The 20,064-nt window shown below is 34.4% G+C and overlaps 1 protein-coding gene across 7 annotated transcripts in view; it reads right to left on the bottom strand.

Annotated features, from left to right (window-relative positions):
- The window catches only part of ENAH (ENAH actin regulator), a 121,981-nt gene that overhangs the window by 23,064 nt on the left and 78,853 nt on the right, over window positions 1–20,064 (bottom strand). For 4 of the 7 annotated variants that reach the window (XM_037510360.2, XM_037510359.2, XM_037510363.2 and 1 more), the window contains exons 4-5: window positions 14,393–14,449; window positions 9,485–9,569 (exon numbers count right to left, since the gene is read on the bottom strand). In XM_037510360.2, the coding sequence (XP_037366257.1) occupies window positions 9,485–9,569; window positions 14,393–14,449 (142 nt within the window). The remainder of the gene's footprint in view (window positions 1–9,484; window positions 9,570–14,392; window positions 14,450–20,064) is intronic. The other 3 variants (XM_037510361.2, XM_037510364.2, XM_037510366.2) reach the window with 1 other exon arrangement.

Genomic DNA, 20,064 nt, shown 5'->3' with positions numbered 1-20,064 from the left:
GGAGAAGGCCAAGCAGGAGTGAAATCAATCTGAAATAACTATGGAATAATGGCATTTACAATGAGGGTATCCTAATTTAAGAAGATTATTCCACATGTCATAATAGTCTATGGTCTTCAGTCTATAAAACAGAAAGCATATCAGCTGATGTAAGAGAGTACAATGCCAGAGAGATATCCAAGTTCATTGCTATTACCACTGAAATAGACGAGACAGTTGTAGGAGATGCTGCTGGTATATATTTTCTTGACTAGAAGGTAAGAAAGGAAAGGGTTAAAAGTCCCTACTTAATTTTTAGCTAGTTTATGGAAAAGATGTATATCTAAACATATTTGCCAAAATAACATATCAAGTAGAAAATCTCTGACTTACAAATCCTTAATGGCAAGAGTTACTCCTACCTAAACCGGATGCTACCGACATTTTCTGACTTTTATGTTTTAAACTATAAAGCAGGACACTGTGTAGCTTTTTAGGGGAACAGTTCCAAATTTTATTCCAAATTTATAAACTCTACTTTTCATAGAAATATCACTGCCAACTCACATTCCAGAAATGCAAGTGATTCCTCTTCCCAGAGTTTTGTCTACAACTGTTTTCTTTACTCGTTAATAGAACTGTCTGAAGACTTTTTCACAGCCCAAATTCTGAATGAAAGAAAAATCTCAGCAGACTAATTTTTCTGTTAAGTTAGGACATGCATTTTACAATAATTTAAATGCTTCTGAGAAACTGTCTTTTCTCAGAAAGAGTTACGGTGACCAATATTATAGTAATGACCAATATTATAGTAACCCAGATCATAAAAAAGTATCAGAAGTAGGTCACTCTATTTTTCTATAGTAAACAAAATATAAATTACAAAATCTTAATGGACACTTCCTCCTCTAATTTCATCTCTCTAATGAATAACATTAGTAAGTAATGAGTGATTTAAATTCTGACATAAGCAGGAGAAGGACTAAGGAAAATGTCCTAAGTTGATAATATTTAGTAACACTTTGATGTTACTGACATTTGTCAGAAACAAAACTACAAAATATGTCTTGATCCTGTAATGTGGGCATTTCACGTCTCTATTAGCAAACAAATGAAAAATGAATAAAACTAAACAAGACAGTTAAGTTGTAATATCTCCAAGCTCCTGAGAGCCAATACTCACAAGAGAAAGCGGTCAACTCGGCCCATCCTGCCTCTGAAGGCTCCCAGGAGGGCTATGGATTTTCATGGTTCCCACTCCCACTTCTGTGCTGGGATCACTACCGCTCTTTTATAACTTTCAGGTAGTACTGATGATTTGCAAACTATTTATAGATATTAACTAAATTAAGTTCTATGTTGAGACTAACAACAGACTGACTCATGTTTCTTAGAATGTGTTTTATCATCACAGTGAGCAAGGAAGTCAAATATCAATGAGTCGGAACCGAAAAATAATATTAACAAACAATACACATAAGAACAGAAAACTATATTATCATTATGTTACTTTAGTACAGGATTAACAACATTTAACATCCAAAGTAAATGTTCATTTTATTAACTCAATTTCACTCTCATTTAAAAATCAAAATTAAATTTCCAAAACTAATACATAGCTTAAAAAGTCAAATAGTATTAAAAATTTCTAACAGTAACTCTCTGCCCAACCAGCACTGCTTGTGATTTCACTCCTCCTTCAATACTTGGGAAATTTACCACGTTTCTAAATACAGTAATTTGTTTAGAACTATTGCTTCTTAATAGCTTTTCAGATTTAGATGTTATCTACTGGCTTCCTACTACACAAATGATTAAATTCCTACATATCCTAACCCCCTCCCATCCACCTTTCCTTCTTCATTCTCCCAATAAAATCTTTTTTTTTATTTTTAATTTCTTTTTTAATAGAGGCATGTTTTATTTATTTATTTGTTTGTTTGTTTGTTTGTTTTGTTTATACATGCACTGGGTACAGTCAGAAGCGCAGGAGGGTGAGAGAATTCACCAGAGCGGGGAGCAGAGCAGGCAGAAAGAGCGAAGTACACTGCTGAGGGGAGCAGCGGGCGGCAGGAGAGGTCTGCGGCCATGTGGGACCCTCCTCCGGTGGCCGGGGAGCAGCCGGGGATCGAACTGGCGCCGCAGAGGCCGCGGGCAGCTTCGCAACCCAGCGCTCAACCGCTGCGCCACCGGGGAGGCCTCAATAAAATCTTAATACCCTCTTTGGATACATCAATATTATATTACTCATAGCTGAGTAATATAAGCTGATCGTATTAAATTTTCAGAACAATTTCTTTCTCTAGTGTTAAAAATTAACCCCCCCCCCAGGGTTCTTTATCTATATACTGATCCCTATTTCACCTCAAATTCTCCATCAGAACCGCAAACTTCTACATATGGTGAAATGTATCAGGGAAATCTATTCTATTCTTTGCTTATTTTGTCTTTCTTTTCCCTCAGAAACACCATGCCTCAGCAGCTCTAAGATCTCCTGGCTCCAACTGGCTTGTCTGCTCCCTAGGTTATATCTTCATGCTAGTTATATTAGGAATTCCTTTATCTCTTTCTTGAGTTGGAGCCCCTATTTCCTGGATCATCCCATGGTTCCATCCTTCCTGGTTTACTCCATTTTAATAGATTACATCTATAGTCACTTTCTATGAGGTTGCTCAGAGGGGGAAGTTTTAAATTATAAATTTAGATTGGAAATAATCTCTCAGGATTTTTAAGAATCTCTCCCCTTGCCCAGCTTAAAAAAATCTGCCTTCTATGCTAATATTTGAATATTTCAAAGTGATATACGCTGGTGGTGGATCTTTTACGTTTTTCCTACTTACTGGGCTGGATGCTTGGTGAGCCTCTTCATTCTTGGTCAGGAGGGTGGCTAACTACAGTCCAAGGTCCCAATTTGGCTACACCCACATCTGGCCACAGCCAGGTCTACAGTGAGCTACAAAGGAAGAGTCAAACAGCTACCATGGAAACCTCATGGCCCACAAAATCTAAAATATTCACTATATTGCCCTTTACAGGAAATATCTGCTGACCTCTGATATCCATGATCAACTCACTGAGTTTCAAGAAATTTCGGTATGTTATTTCTTTGCAAATTCCATTTCCTCACACTTTTGTTCACATATTGTTTTTTCCTCACATTTTCCCCTAAAACTCACTGTTTGGATGTTAGATGAACTAAGCTGATCATATTTTATACTTTTTGTGCCTGATTTCATCCACGCTTCTCAATGTCCAGTCTCAACACAGCAACCATACCAACACTGTTGAAAGTTAAGCCAGATCACTCCTACCAAAATCATTCAATGGCTCTTCCTTAATCTCAAATAAAAGCTAAATTCTTTACTATTGCCTGCAAGATCTTGCATGATTTGATTCCCCATTACTTTTTAACTCTTCCACTGCTTTCCTTTTCTATTCTAGGTCTCTCTGCTCCAGCCTCAATAGCCCCTTTGCTTCTCCTTGTACATATAAACACAATCCTGAAGGCCTTCATATTCCCCTTCCCTCTGAGTGTAATGTATTTACCCAGTTATCCACTTAGTTAACTTCTTTCCTTTCATTTTGATAAGATGATCAACTTATTTAAAACAATCCAGCACTTCCCCTTGCTCCTTTCTACAACATATACTTCCTTTAATTCAGTTTAATTCTTTCCCACTGCACCTACCATTTTCTAGTATACAGAGTCATGTTAATTGCTAGGGTGTGGTTTTGTGCACAAGGCCCCCCACACACACTCTCTGATATATCCTAAGCATTTTAGAACTAACATTATCTGGAACATAACTGGGCTTAACATAACAAGTGAAAATACACAGGGTCCAGCACACCCTGAAAATGATGAAGCACACACGAGACAGGATCTGGGAAAGACCTAACTTGAGATCAGCACGTAGAGAGCATGGAAACAGGCAGTACAACAGTAATTGAGCTGATTAATATGCATATGCACTATTCAAGAACAGCTGTGCCAGCCACCCCTCTCCTCCCGAATGTGAGTTCAAGGGATGGAACATATTTATCACAGAAGACAGTTCTCTTAAGAACTCAGCAAGCTGCCTCAGATGAGCTAGAGCTTTGGGTGCAACTGAAATTAGCTCAATATTTGTGGGGCCCTAAGGCACTGTCTGTATCCCACTCAGTACCTTTAAGGAGAGAACCTTTCAGTCTACTTGTTCTGTGTACTTCCACAGACCTCCCAGGCAGTCCTCTCAGCCAGGGAAATGAGGCTCCGTGACACAAGAACATACACAAGCCAATTCCTGATACACATGAACCATAAAGATTACCAGATATTTGAAAAAGACAAATAAAACAACTCTACAGGAAGGAGAGAATTCAAGAAAGAGAAACAAAACAGACAAGAAATAATCACTAACTCAGAACAATTTTTATAGAAAAGGAGTAATTTGGAAATAATTTATAAAAGGGAATAATTCATGATAAAAGAAAAAAATGCTGGAGATTAAAACCAAATTTTCATTTCATTTTTCACAGAAAAATATTTTTTCTTTAAATTTATTTCTATATATTTTACATCATTGTTCATTTTTCTACAATGTTTGCTTTCTCCTCTCAGGTGTGATCCCCCTAAAATTCCACCACCAGTTCTCCTGTGCACCACCGCCACGGTCCCTTGTGCTCTTCCCTCCCCTGTTCTGATCCCTCTCCCTCCTCCTCCCCAGCAGAATGTCTCTGATTTATAGTTGCCTGCCAATATTTTTTGTTATTATTTTTTCTCACTACTTCTTTCTTTTTTTAAAATTTTTTTATTTATACATTTTTTTTACATTATTGTTCATTTTTAAACAATGTTTACTTCCCCCTCAGGTATAGTCACCATAGAATTTCCTTCACCAATGCACCTGTGCACCATCACCACTGTCCTGTGTGCTCCTCCCTCCCTCTCCCTGATCCCTCTCCTTCCTCCTCCCCTGCAGGATGTCTCTGGTTTATAACTGTTTTTGTTTTGTTGTGTTGTGTTGTGTATTGTTATTATTTTTTCCCCTGATGTCTCACTTGTAAAACCAAACTTTCAATAGAAGATCTGCTACTATACTATGCAGATAGGTGGCCATGAGCTACATGTACCAATAATTTGACTAGCCTGAACAAAAATGTGCTGTAAGCCTAAAATACACACTAAATTTTGAAGATTCAGTATGAAAAAAAATGCAAAATATCTTAACAAATTTATACTTATTTCATGCTGAAATAAGATTTTTGATATAGTGGGTTAAAATAAAATCTATCATTAAAATTAATTTCATCTGTTTCTTTTTTCACTTTTGTTAATATGGCTACTAGAAGAAATTTAATTTCATAACTGGCTTTTATTTCTCATGGGTAGTGCTGATCTAAATATCTGGGTAAAAATATGAATAGATGGGAAAAAGTAAGTGTCATAAGGGAATTACCCAAAAAGTTCAGCATTTGACCAATAGGAATTTCAAAAAGAGAAAACAGAAAGAAGGAATTGGTTTAAAAAATAAATAAAAAGGGGAAGAATTGCGGATAAGTCTTCGCATGGAAAAGGTCCACTAAAGACTAAGCTAATGACTAGATACAAAAAACCTTATCTAGTCATAAATTTGTTAAAACTATAACTACCATAGATAATAAAAAGGTAGGATGGGGGGGAGAGGACAGTTGGGGGAGAGGAGAGAATACCTACAAGTTTATGACAATCACAAAAAGACTACAGATGTTACACCTTGAAAACAGGACAATGGAATGTCTGCCAAATGAGGTGGTAAAGTGGAAGACAAGGGTTACAGAGGTGCACAGAAAATGCACGCTCTTCTTACAGAGTGAATGGTTAAGATACTCTCTAAAGAAAAGACAGATCTGTTTAAAAAGGAAACCAAACAACAAACTAAAAATGTTAACTACTAATACTTAGTAAGGGACATTAAGAATTCTTCATTTTTCATAGTGGAGAAGTGAGAGTAACGATCTGTAACTTCATTAATCAATAAACAGAAATATAAACAAATTGTTTAGTATTACGGACGAAGTTGTCAAAAGTACTAATGATTCTAAGTCACTAATTCTGAGGATTTATATGAGGAAAGAACGCAATCATGCAGATTACCCTTCCCCTATTTTAGTTCTTTGGGATTTTTTTTTTGTCAGGTTCAAAAGAGTTTAAAAGAAATCAATCTGGCAGTAGTAAAGTAGGAATAACTGAAAAGGGGTGTAAGGTAAAGGTGGAAAAGTCAATTGAAAACTACAGAGATACGTAAGAGAGTAAGTACTAGAGACAGCTATCAGTAATGAGAATTCAAAGGACTTCAAGAGAAAGAAGGTAAACTTGAACAGAGATTGTGAAAAGAGGTAACTACTGAATTTCTAAGCTAAAAGTGTGGGAAAAATATTAATGAGAAGAAGAAATGCAATACACCTCAAGAATGAAATCATACAGGTCTAAAATTGAAGTGTTAGAAGAATTCTCATTGAGGATCCATTGTTGAAATGTAAGGGGGGGTGTGACCCCTCTGAAAAGGTATGCAGTTTTTGGATGTAAGTGCTTGTGCGTGTGCCCACATGCATGTGCATGCACGCGCATACACACACACACACACACACACACACACGGCTGGGGATTGGATGGAAGAGAGCAGTAGTACATACTGCTTTCACCAAACTCTCAGAAGGAATCACAACATTACCCCATTTAGCTGGAAAGAAATTATGGTTCTGGTTCTCAAGTTGCTAACCACAGCAGTAGGTGAGGATTGTGAAAACTATCAACATAAACGAATTAAGAGAAAACAACAATAACCAACTAAATCACCCATTTTGGAAGGGTAATGTGAACAGAAGAGGAAGAAAAGCCAGTTAAGTGCAAAACATTATCTAAGAAAAGGATAGAAAGGGAGAAGACTTAGCAATAAGCAGAGATTCTAGAGTATCAAAAGGAGAAGTGGTATATGTGAACTCCGAAAAAAAATTTAAACTGGAAGGCAATGTTAAAAGCCATATGTCCAATAGATCTGTGGAGACACAAAGCAGATTTCAAGAGATTTAAAAGGAAATCAATGGAGAGTAAAGAGAAGGAACAGAGCTGAAATTAATACTGAGAGAGAAAGAAACTGATCTCTTGTGGAAAGTTTATACAAAACAAAAGCATCATCTGTGCAAGAGCATGACTGTGGACAGAAAGCAATTTTAAAATTTAATCTTTTTTTCAGATTTGGATTTCTTTCTTCAAAATGTCAGTCTTCAACTAAGCAAGTAAGTAGTATAAACAACAATCTCCAATTTAGAAACCTTTTTGATGTATCTACTTAACATACAAACAGAAAAACCTCAAGCCCAGATGAGCATTACTAGGGCTTATACTTTAATAGAAGAAATACACACGAGGCATAAAGCTTTTAAACCAATTACTAAAAAATCACTCAATATCCATCACCAAATAAAAATGCAAACTGTACGTTCTTGAGAACCCCCTGTGTAGTGGATCACCCACCCAAGACCCTTATCAAGCCAGCAGTATCCTTAAATGGTTTCTGTTTCCATTCCTTTCTGTCAGGCCTGCAGCAACTACCCCTGGGATTACTTGCTTGCCCACTCTACATTACCAGAAATAATCTAGTAGTGTTTTGGGCTCTCTCTTAGCTCTTCCTAGCTCAGTACAACTGTCATATTCTCAATAATAGAGCGATAATTTTTTATTAATTACTTTTCTGTATTATTGTCTGTGTAACAATAGTGCAATTATAAATTACAAGTCTTGGAATTATTCTTGTATGTTTAAAACTCTCAATATAGAGCTGCAATTATAATCTCTTTTACACTTTCCTTATTCTTCATAAAGTTAATTTTATTTCTATCAGTTACAGCACCACTCAAGACAGCTGGATAGCTTTTCACCAAACATGCAGGCTTTTTCCAGAGTGATTTAACTGAATATATAAGCTATGGCAAAAACAAAGTTCATTTTGGGAGACCCTCAGGATCTTCTTCAAGAATTAAGTAGTCATATATCAAAGCAGCTGACACTGAACCACAGCAAGAGATCCCTTTGTTAGCAGAACAGGACACATATATTAAGACTACATAGAGAAAAAGTATCTCAAACATGAGATCCAAATCAAAGATAAGAACAAATGCTTGCATGCCATGGAGCAAATGCATCTCAATTTGAAAAATCAACCTGTACAAAGGTTATCAACTGTTAAGCAAACAGAGGTGACCTACCAGTGATTAAAAAAAAAAAAAACTTTGCCCTTAAATGAGAATGTTTTATAATTTCAATTGTAAACTGCACTGAAATAATGAAGATAGCGTTACTAATGGCTTTTAAGTAACAGTTTATTCGTAAACAGAATGACTTCATACTCCATTACTACACCCTGTGTATCTCAAAATCAATACTTATATAGTGAACACTATTGCAACTTTCTAGTTAAATCAGTCATGTAAAAGGCATAACGATCACAAATTAATTTATAACTGCAATAAAAATAATACTCTTTGAAGTAGAAAGACACTCTGTATGTTGTTAAGTGTATTTAAAATACAGATCTTCCTTGACTTGGAACAGGGTTACATCCTGGTAAACTCATCATAAAAAGAAAATACCCTGAATAGCAAACATTATAGCTTCCTCTAGTCTACTTTTTTTTTAAAGGTTTATTTATTTATTTACACAAGCACTGGATACAGTCAGAAGCACGCACGGGAGGGTGAGAGAATTCACCAGAGCCAGAGCAGGGAACAGAGCAGGCAGACTGACGAAATACACTGCTGAGGGAAGCAGTGGGCGCGGCAGGAGAGGTCTCCGCACCAGATGGGACCCTCGCCAGCGGCTGGGGATAGAACTGGCGCTGCAGAGGCTCTGGGCAGCTTTGCAGCCCAGCGCTCAACAGCTGCGCCACCAGGGGAGGCCCTCTAGTCTACTTTAAACATGCTCAGAACAATTAAATTAGCCTACAGTTCAGCAAAATCATCTAACACAAAGCCTATTTTATAATAAAGTATTGAGTATCTCATGTAATTTACTGAATTCTGTGCCAGAAGTGATACAGCATCAAAGGACTTGTCTCTCTGTTCCACCAGGTAAGTTTTCCCATTTCCTTTATTTACCTTCTAGGCTTAACAAATGTTGTTTTCTTACATTTCAAGGGAAAAAAACATCACTAGGAAGATAACATCGACCTTGCTGACCACCAGGTGAAAGCAAAAGCAAGCTGGCGTCTACCAAACCCTCCAGGCACTGGTGTTGCAAGGATGGACCTGCTGGCACTTGCCCTCTCCCCCTTCCACTCTCCTGCACCTCTGGATAAATGTCCTTGCCCTCTGCCACAGAGCAGGACGGTGGTCTTTCAGACAGGAGTCTGCTGCCCTCCTCAATTCGTCAACAAGTTAAACTACTTTTCTTCTCTTCAAACTCTTTCCCTTCACTGGCGAAGGGAACTGAGACTGGCCAGTATTGTATTCCGGTAACAAACGCGCAAACAATAATTTGTGAACCTACCTTCTTTGAATTTCCAATTCTTCTTGTGATGGGCCATTTTGAACTTGGGCAGGTAGTTGCGAATTCTGTCTAGGCAATGTTGGCCCTAAAAAGGAAAAAAAAAAACATTATAGATGAACATTATCTTTATACTTAGTTGGATAAAGGAGATAAAATTCACAAGAATAACATAAAACCATCACATATTTACAAATGTATCTTCTTTTAGTTTAGCAAAATAAAATTTAAGCTTCACATAACAGAGCAAATGAAAGACTGCAACATAATACTGTCATCATCTTCAGAAGGCTTACTTGAAACAAATGGAAAACATCAACAATAAAATAAAAATAAACATTTATATATGAAGAGCTTGAGTAAAACATGTTCAATGAGCATCTGAATAGGCACCTAAGTCTGACATTTTCTAAGACAATGAGACATTCTCTTTGAAGTATTTATTCATGAAGTGGAGAGGGAGAACTTAAATGAAAAGTCAGAATTCAAAAACTCACCTAAATAGAACACTGGAAATGAAAAACAGGAGAGAAAGAGCATGAGAACCTTAGTACTAGAGTGAAGTATGCTAACGCATTTATCAAATTTGTCCAATTTAAGCTGCCATCTTTAATGGTCTGGTATTTCCAGCATTGATGAAAACAAACATTTGCTAAACTTCCATATATAATTAATAACTTATTTGAATTTTTAATGTAGCAGAGATAATCTTAATAATTTTTCATTTGGGCTTAAAACAAAACAAAACAAAACAAAAAAAAAAAAACAAAACATTCAATCCAACATGGTTCTATCATGAAAAACTAATGACCATCCATTCCCATATCATGTACAAAGCAGCACTCTTTTTTTGCATGTTATAAAAAATACCAGTTGATTACAGGACATTTTAATGTCACTGGATATAAAAATTAAATGTGTCATAAAATGAGATAAACACTGGACCTAATATACAATGGTTAGGGTTAAAAGAGAACAATCTTGAAATCTAATTCTGAAAACAAGAGAATAAATATAAATAGTAATCTTCCACTCTTGGAGAGAAGTATGTGAGTAATGCTATGCTATACATATTTGTGAATTCTAGTGTGCCAGAAATTCCGCTAGCAGATATTTTTAAAATGCTTTATAGACCACTAGTAAAAGACACAGTTGACAAAGCAATGCTCCTGTGTACTAAAGCAAATTCTGGACTGCTGAAGGTTAAGAGCACACAGTATCCATTTTATACTAGTGGAGTAGCTCTCACAACTAGAAGGATAAGTTTCATTAGAATGTAATATCCCAAGTGTATAAAAAACAATTTGATTCAAACTTACCTACTAATTTTTTCATCTCTTTACACGTTTTTAGATTTATCATTTAATTTGTCCTCTAAAGACAAATTAGATGACAATTGCAGTGATATATTTCATTAGATTTCCTAAAAGTCTGTTATTTTGGGAACCACATAAAGAAAATATAAAAATATATTAATCCCACATAATCAGCAACAACAACAAAAAACCCAAGAAGCTTTTTAAGTTATAATTAAATATGCACTTAGAAGTTTGCATAAATGAAAGTACATAATTTGTTTAGTAAACAAACTGCAATTCTTTCCCTCCTTTGAAAATTAACATAATGATGTCAAGATATACTGCCATATTAAGTCATATACTAATGTTTAATACTTTACAGGAAAAGATGTCATGTCTCCTCTGGGAGAAGGAAGGGGACATACAAGGTGGGAAGGTACACTTGAGAAAACAAACTATTTAGAGGAAGTATTTTATATACCGAAGTTCCTAATCTTTCAAAAAATACTAAATATGAGCATTTAGCATGGGCAACTTATAAGATGATTACGACTTAACTATTTTTTTAAATAATGTTTGTGGATTTAAAAGAAAATTCATGCTGCTTAAACAAACAGCTGGATGTCAGAATAGGTTAGACTTGTTTGGTATCTTCTCAAAGAAGAATACATTGTATTTCTCACATTGAGGGCAGCATTATATCTCAATGACAATATTAAGAGGGTTAGTTCACCAGTTAAACTTTCAATGTTAAGCTTTAATTCAAATATATAAATCAATGAAAAAGATGTAAAAATTTCAACTCAAGACTATTGCTTGTACTAAACCAGTTTTTTTGGGGGGAAACATTAATAAAAATTTAAAATAACTCACAAAAAAGTAAATGAAAAAATAGCTTTTAGCCATTTACAGAAACTTTTGAATTTTTTTAAGTTATAGCTTACTCAGCAAATTGTTTTATAAGGAGGCTCTAAATATGGGTAATATTTTCTAGCTCATATCATTAATTATAAAAATAATTACAGTTTATTCATGAAGCTGAGAGCAAAAAAAAAAAAAAAAAACTTCAAGGAAGATCCTTTCAAAATGGGGGTTGGAATTTTGATCCAAGAACAATTCTTAATACTCTTTTCTGCACGTTTTTTTGTGATCGTGGGTTGTCTTTCCACGCATATTCTTTAAAAGGGGGGGGGGCAGCAGAAGAGAAGCCTTCCCCTTGGCATTTTTTCACATCTATATTTAAACTGGTTGTTTGTTTCTTCAATATTGTCAAGTCACAATAACAAGGCACACTGAAATTCATGTGCATTTAAAAAATAATATAAGTATACTATAAGCATTAAATGAGAGAATTCTAAATAAATTATAAACTTCAGCTACACAATTACATTTTTCCTTCTTGTCAAATATTCTCCTGGGTTATATGATTGGTAAATTATACCAAGGCACCACACACAACATAAAGCAGCAACTAAGATTAGGCAAGGCTGTCAGCTGCCATTGTATTTTCTGGAATATAACTATACTTATTTCACATAGGTCATAAATCTGAATGTTTATCTGTGTTCTCAGAGAATCTGAAGAAGGTACTTTTGTTACCAGCGGGTAAATAATATTTTATGAACGTCATGTGATAGTCAACAATTCTCTTTTGGGAAAAAAAAAAGAGAAGAAGTGAACCTGCTTTTTTCTTACTGTGTTATCATAAAGAACAGTAGCTATTTGAAGGTGAGTTTTACTATAGCCAAAGACAATAGTTGATCTTAATTTGTCCTGGCTAGAATTCACATAACAAAATACGGGAATTTTTAATTAAGAAATTGTGTCCATATCACTGATATGGTATCATTCAAATTATGGAAATCAGAATAGATTCTCTTTCCAAACCAGGAATGAATGTGGTATTTCATTCATGACTTCAATATTGAGTTTTGGCTAACATTATTTCATTTACTGTCACATTTTAATTTTCACAAAACTATTATCACACTTAGTCACAGACTATTTAAAAACACAGAACTAAAAAGACAACTCGGTGTTATTATACACAATACAATCAAATTTAAACTTAGCCATGTGGTAATCGTATTGCCTATACACAGGTTAAATCAATTATGGGGCAGAGCAGGGGATCTGCTTTAAAAAACATTATTTTATGACTTCAGAAATCCACCTTTATTATACTCTTTTCTCTGCAATTGTAAACTATCTACTATTCTGCATGTGGAATTCAACATATTAAGCAGCAAGTACAGAATATCAATTAGGTTTTCAGAATGAACAAGAGTCCTAATAACACAAATATGAATAATCATTCATGGCTATTTCAAAAGATGACCTTAGAAGAACCCCCAGGAGGAGGCAGAAAAAGTCAGAAATAAAAGTAATTGATGAAACACTTAACCTGCAATAATTAATTATGGAATCTGGAAAGGGGAGTGGTTACAAAGAGCCACACAATGGGCTCACTGATTTATGTCACCTGGAGCAATTATAAAATATAATTTCAGGTGATTAAGAAATAGATTAAAATTTTCAATTTTGGGAAATTTGTAACACATGATTCTTTGCCTAAACCAGTAAATAGATACATTTTAATTCTCTTTATAGGCAAGGAAACAATATCAGTAGTACTGAAATGACATCCAAAACTCTGAGTCACATGAATAAAGTACATATACACAGCTGAATTGTTTAAATAAAATTTTAGCAGCATATCATTTTATAATTTTATTTCTCATAAAATAATCTGGCCAGTCAAGGTAGACAGGAGTCAAAAAGGGTATATATGAGTCAAAAAGAAAAAAAAAAAAAAAGCTCTAAGAATTAAGTTACTTTTTGAACGTGGGTTTTCAAAACAAAGTTTTAGAATCAAATGCAAGTAAGAAATATTCAGACAAGGGTGAGTATGTTTGTGTACATATACTACAATATCCTTGTGTAAGGATAAGGATATGTATACATCTCATTAACTGCAATTTGGGATGGTTAAGTGAGACATCTGGTTTGTGCAAATAATACATATATGTGCATACATGTGTATGTATATATGAGTAAAAGAAAACACTCTGTATATCTAAATTTACTCCTGAGCCACAGATACCTAGCCCACAGAATAAAGGAGGCTGACAATCAGATATCAACCTATTAAAGTAATAGGTTACATTTGCCTCACAATATGTGCACCTAAATATTAATTCAAGTTAAGCAAAAGTTCTCTTCCAATAAGGCACATTTACATTCCCCAAATCACAATAAGATGGACATAATTTTTCCCCTTAAATTCTAAAGCAAAAGACTGCTCTCGAACAAAATAGTTGAAAACAAAAACAAACAAACAAACAAAAACCCCTTTCACTTGTGTTGGAAGAAGTGAACAAGAATTAGTTTTAAGATCCTAGTTCTAGCTAAATTCTCACTACAATACCAACTCAAAAGCTGACCAAATCACCTACATGAACCACAACAAATATCACAACATAAAACAGTAGCTTGCTCTATATATCCCAAATACCACAAACCAAACTATGGCCTAAAGAAACAAAAGTTATGGAAATGTGCAAGTAGTATGTACCACAGCTTGAAAAAATAATGTAAACATAATGTTGCTTACCACAGAAAATACATCGCAAATTAGTGCTGTCCTGGGTAGCAGTAACCTTGCTCTGGGCTGCAACAGACACCTTGGTGTTAGAAGCTTCAAAGGACAACGGGGCCATCTGAAGAACTTCACATAAACTAAAAGGTGCTTTGAAAGGTTCAAAATGTATTTATACATACGTCCTATCTAGATCCTCATTCTGGAAGCTCTGTAATTTAATAAAAACGTATCCTCTTTAACATAAGCTTAAAAAATTTTATGTGTAATCTTATTTATGGAAAAACCCTATGATAAGCCATAGATCAAATGATGCACTTGTAGATTATTTTTTGAATTATCCAATCAGAGAGTGCAATCAATTCACATTTTACAGTATTTTAAAAAATGTAAAGGAAGTCAAGATCCATGATCATTGGTTAATTTCATGGTATCTACCTTATTATAGCAGTGCTCATATAGGAGAATTTGCAGCTAAAAAACTTTAGGGGAAATGCTGAAGATTAAACAACAGAAGAACTCCTCTACTAGCTGAAAAACACCAAAGCCATTTTAAACAGCTTATAGCAATTAAAGTATTTCATATTCATTGATACAAAGTATCTTTATTTGCTTTTACAACTTTGAAAAACATCAAAACTGTTCATTATTTTATTATGCCATATTTATTGTTCCTTTTTCTCCATAAGTATAAATGTATACATTTTTGACAAAAGATATTATGAAAAATGTGTGACCACATTAAATAGCCATTTGATACTTAGGTTATCTACATTAAAATTTACCTTAAGTATTAATAAAATTAATTCTCTTTAAGAGAAAAAGTTCAATAAAGAAATAACTTACGGAAAGGAGAAGGGCTTATCAAAAATCAAGGTAACACTCAAAATTGGGATTGGAGAAACAAAATTAAATTTCCTACTATTACATTAGTGACATTTAAAACTTCACATCAATCATTTTCTATAAAACCCTAAAGAAATTCTTTTCAGTATGGGAAAAAATTTTTTTCCAATGGTATTAACCAAGAAACAGTGAACAGGTTAAATATATACTGACTTTAAAAACACTACATAAAAGCAAACAAGACAGTATTCTAGATTTTCCCTAAAACTGTATTCTTTAAATAATACAATTTATGTTAATTAAAAGTTTTCATAGAATCAGAACCACACCAATATATATTTAAAGAATGCACATCTGAAAATGATATCTTAAGTAATCAAGAGAATTTTTTGGTTTAGAAACCAGATTAATATAATCCAATTAAATTTTCATCTTGCTTTAAGGACGTTATATACAGCGGACATTTTCAAACAAACAAAATTAATAAGATTGATAATGTCACCTCTACAAAGTACTTCCAACCACCCAATCTATTGTCATTAAAGTTGCATGCACAATTTTTATAATAATGACATAAGATCACAGGTATACATTAAAAATGTCTACCCAGCATTAGAGCATTCCAAAGGAATTTAGGAAATTCTCAATAACATTTTAAGCTTAAACTTTTAAAAAACCTGTCTTACCAATACTTGTAAATTACTACTTCCATAAAGTCTTTATTAAGTAAACATGCCTAGTCTTCAAGTTTTACCCTCTGTTCCTTTAATCCATATTTAAAGGGGAAAAATGTAAGAAAAATATAAAAACTTACAAGGTAAACCTAAGAAATTATCTTGTCTCTGACAGCAAAGAAAGTGCCACATTCCATTACCAATCATATTTCCAAAAAGTCACCTGACAATTGTCAGAATGCAGGCAAACCATCACCACTGCATAAACAAAACATTTTCAACCAAAAACTACCAATCTTTTCACAGTTTAAATACTATACAACATTCTTGTACTTTTGTATCTTTAAGCATCTCCTTTCTACTGCTACTTCATGCTATCATATAAAAATACTGATCTAAATTCTGATAAGGTTGCTTGAATTCTACTGCAGTTTGCATTTCCCGAAGATACTAAATTATTCATTCCATCATATGCATAAAGCAAACAGCACTTCCTCCTTAATATTGATGCTATTAACACTTTCTTCACTTAGTTGGGAGAGAGGGAAATACAGGAGAAAACATTTGCTGTTTAGCTAGATGATAATTATAGTATAATTAGTTTTAGAACTAGCATCAATATCCTCTTATATCTTATATTTTACTTATGAGAAGACATTTCTCTAAGTTAGCCATATTAAAATGGGCTTAAAGCCTATTTCAGCCTGGGCTCTAAAGGAAAGCATGAATTGAGGAGGTTAAGATGCATCAAAAAAGCAGTATTTATGGTCTATGACCATCTCTGTCAGCTATTCTGACCTTAAAATAGTGTTAAGGTATTCATGCAATTCTAATGTAGTCCATACATTAGAGATAATCTCTAGGCTTCCCGCTACCTCTTAACATTCTATAACATTCTTCACCACTAGGAGCTTTATATGAGCAGGGAAATCTTGAAGTCTTGGGTGAGATATTAGCAACAGAAAATGACAGCTTGATTAGATTCGATCAGCATTAATATATTTTACTGCTATATTAATATATTTTATTGCTATTTTATTTTATTTCATTTTGACCAACATCAAAATTATATATATATATATACACACACACACACACACACACACAATTACTACAGTAAACCCTTAGCATTTATGTTTTTAACAAAGAGGTTTCCACTATCAGCAATTAGTACCACGGCAATCTACAATGGGACATTATCCATCTCAGCATTTTTTCTAAGGATTAAATGAAATAATGTTTACCTAAAAATTGCTTTTAATTTGACTTGCACTTTGGTGAGCACAGGATCAGCTTCTATATTAGTTCACATTTTGACCATCTTAATATGGCCCCCAGATAGTACCCTCACAACTACAAAGTTCTACTATATACATTTTTGAGAAGAAATGAGGGCAAATATGCTTTGGTTTATTCTACAAATATCTAGAACAGAATGGAGGAAGGTAGTACAATGGAAAGTCTGCCTGCATTAAAAAACAACCAACCAAGAGTCACAATGGGAATACAAAGTAGTGTAGCTACCGTGGCAAAGAGTGTGGTAGTTCCTCCAAAAATTAAAAATAGAAACATCACATGATCGAGCAGTCACATTTCTAGGTGTTTACTTAATGGAAATGAAAATAGAAAGAAATAATCATCACGCCCATGTTCACTGCAGTATTATTCACAATAGTCAAGACATGTAAACAATCTAAGTACATGTTAAAGGATGAATGGATAAAAACTATGCAGTATGTATATACAATGGACTATTACTGAGCCATAAGAAAGGCGGATATTCTTCTATTCATGATAATATGGATGAACCTTGAGAAAATTATGCAAAGTAGAATAGAGGCTGGAGGGGATGCTGCAGAAATAGGGAGATGTTGGCAAAGTGTACAAACTTCCAGTTAAAGGTGAATAAGGTCTGAGAATCTAATATAAAACATGATGATTAAAGTTGCTAACACTGCATTGTATGACTGAAATTTGCTGAGGGAATTTCAGTATTCTCCTGCATACACAAACTTTTTTCACAATGTACACACATATCAAATCATCACAATGCACACTTTAAATATCTTAGTTTTATTTGTCAATCACCCTTTAATAAAGCTGAGGGAAAACACTGCATGGTACTGTGCTAGGAGACAGAGAATTACATCTGGTAAATTTTATATTAAAATATATGTGGTTTTAAATAAAAGAAAATCTTCATGTATCATCTCAGGAAATGGAGCATCAAGCCATCTACAGCCACATGTGGAAAAAACACCACTATATAGAATGTCTCTCATTTTTTCCTGAGACAAAATTATATATATGATTGGATTTCCCTGTCGCTAATTTCTTTAATCCTCACCTAGCAGATGAAAAATGCATTTATTTCTTTCTAAGCAAATACAAAAACGACTGCTCACAGCTGATAAACTGCTCATGTATTAGGTTTGAAAGGAAACACCCTCAATATGCTCCTCTCCAGCATTTGCTTTGTTAAGTCATGTATTTTTTAGCTGTGGAACTCTGCCTCTAGCTAAAGAAACTTAAAGAGTTGATCAGAAGTTGAGGGGCCAATAATGTACCAATGCTGCCACATACTAAGACTTGAAGGCCAGAATAACCCATCCTATACTCCTTTCTCTCCATCTTCTTCCTGAGGACAGATCAACATCTGGACCACCCCCTCCCCACATTTAAAACACCAGATTTGGGTGAAACACTACTTTAACAAACATGATTAGCTTATTACTAAAGCATTTCTTAACTCTCTATAGTGTGCTCTCTATTCAGTTCCACAAACCAGAAATCTAAGGCCCTCCTTACCCCTTCCTTCTCTTTAATTACTACCACTTACCCAATTTCCAAGTTCTGTTAATGCAAACTCTTGATTTTTCTCTTCAAACTATCTCATTGCCACTGTGCATGTTCCATGATCTTGTTAAAACTAGTCTTTCAAGGCAGGACACATGGATCCCAGAATGCTAATATATTTTAGGGTAGGCCAGAAAGTATTATCTGTATCTGTGAATTCTTCCCTTTATTCTTTTGCAACTTTTTATATTATAATGTACAAAATGCAGTGTGTACACCAGAGTACCTACATAGTAAATGATAAACACACATATATTACGGGATAAGTTAAAAAATTAAAGAGACTACCTGCCTGCACTATTACAATGGCATCACCTAATTAAGCTGCCCATTCTATTGTTGGTAACTCTCCTTCCCTACAGCAGTGATACTTTAATAATTAAACCAGATCAAACTATCTCCCGTAGTAAAATCCCTTCAATTGTTTTCAACTGTTCTTAGGAATAACTTAAATAAGGGACCAGGAAAATGAATATAAGAAAGTGAAAATCAAAATCAACAAAAAACTATGAACCAGAGACACTTTTTGGGGGGTGGGGGGCGGGAAGGGAAGGATTGGGGTCAGAATGGGGCTTTTGCAATTGTATGGGGGAATATAAAAATAAAATTTATTATTTAAAAAAAAAAAAAAAACCCAGTGCTTTTCTCTCATGATGTGATCGTTGCTTAATCTCATCCAATTCAAATTCTGCCACTCTCTATGTGCCAAGCACCTGGTCTTTTAATTCTTCAAATGTGTTACATGCTTTTCTCTCTACAGGGACTTTTTCACACATGCACACGCCTTCTGTCTACAGCACTCTTCTCTTGGTCAACTGATATGCTTCCTTTTGCCAATTAGAACTCTCTGGGGGTCAACACTCATGTGGAATCACTATTATTAGCTCCAGACAACCAAGTTAATTATTTCTCCCTCCTTCATTAAAAATTCCTATTTCTTATTTCAAGATTTATTATATGTTGTTCCCTATTACTTGCTTCAAAAATTTGAAAGGAGAAAATAAACATAAAAATAAATATCAAATGTTCTAAGAAATATGAAGAATTTATCTGAAGACTTAGGAGAAAACTTTCAGTACAAAAAGAAAGCAGAAAACAGAGTAGAAAATAAACCTGTGACGGTTTACAAAATTTAAAGTTTATGGGGAAAATGGTAAAGGCACCCAATTCCATAGGGAAGGTTCTTGGTTGGAGGGGAGGGTGGAATTCAATGATAAGGATGCCTCAGATCATTTTTAAGTAAACTAATGAATGCAATTTCATTCCCCACCTACATGTAAAACTGAAAACTTTTTTTTTTTTTTAAAGATT

This window comes from Talpa occidentalis, unplaced genomic scaffold (assembly GCF_014898055.3).
Source record: "Talpa occidentalis isolate TD23 unplaced genomic scaffold, MPIMG_talOcc4v2.1 talOcc4.14, whole genome shotgun sequence".
NCBI lineage: Eukaryota > Metazoa > Chordata > Mammalia > Eulipotyphla > Talpidae > Talpa > Talpa occidentalis.
This window is presented reverse-complemented; position numbering and strand designations above follow the sequence as displayed.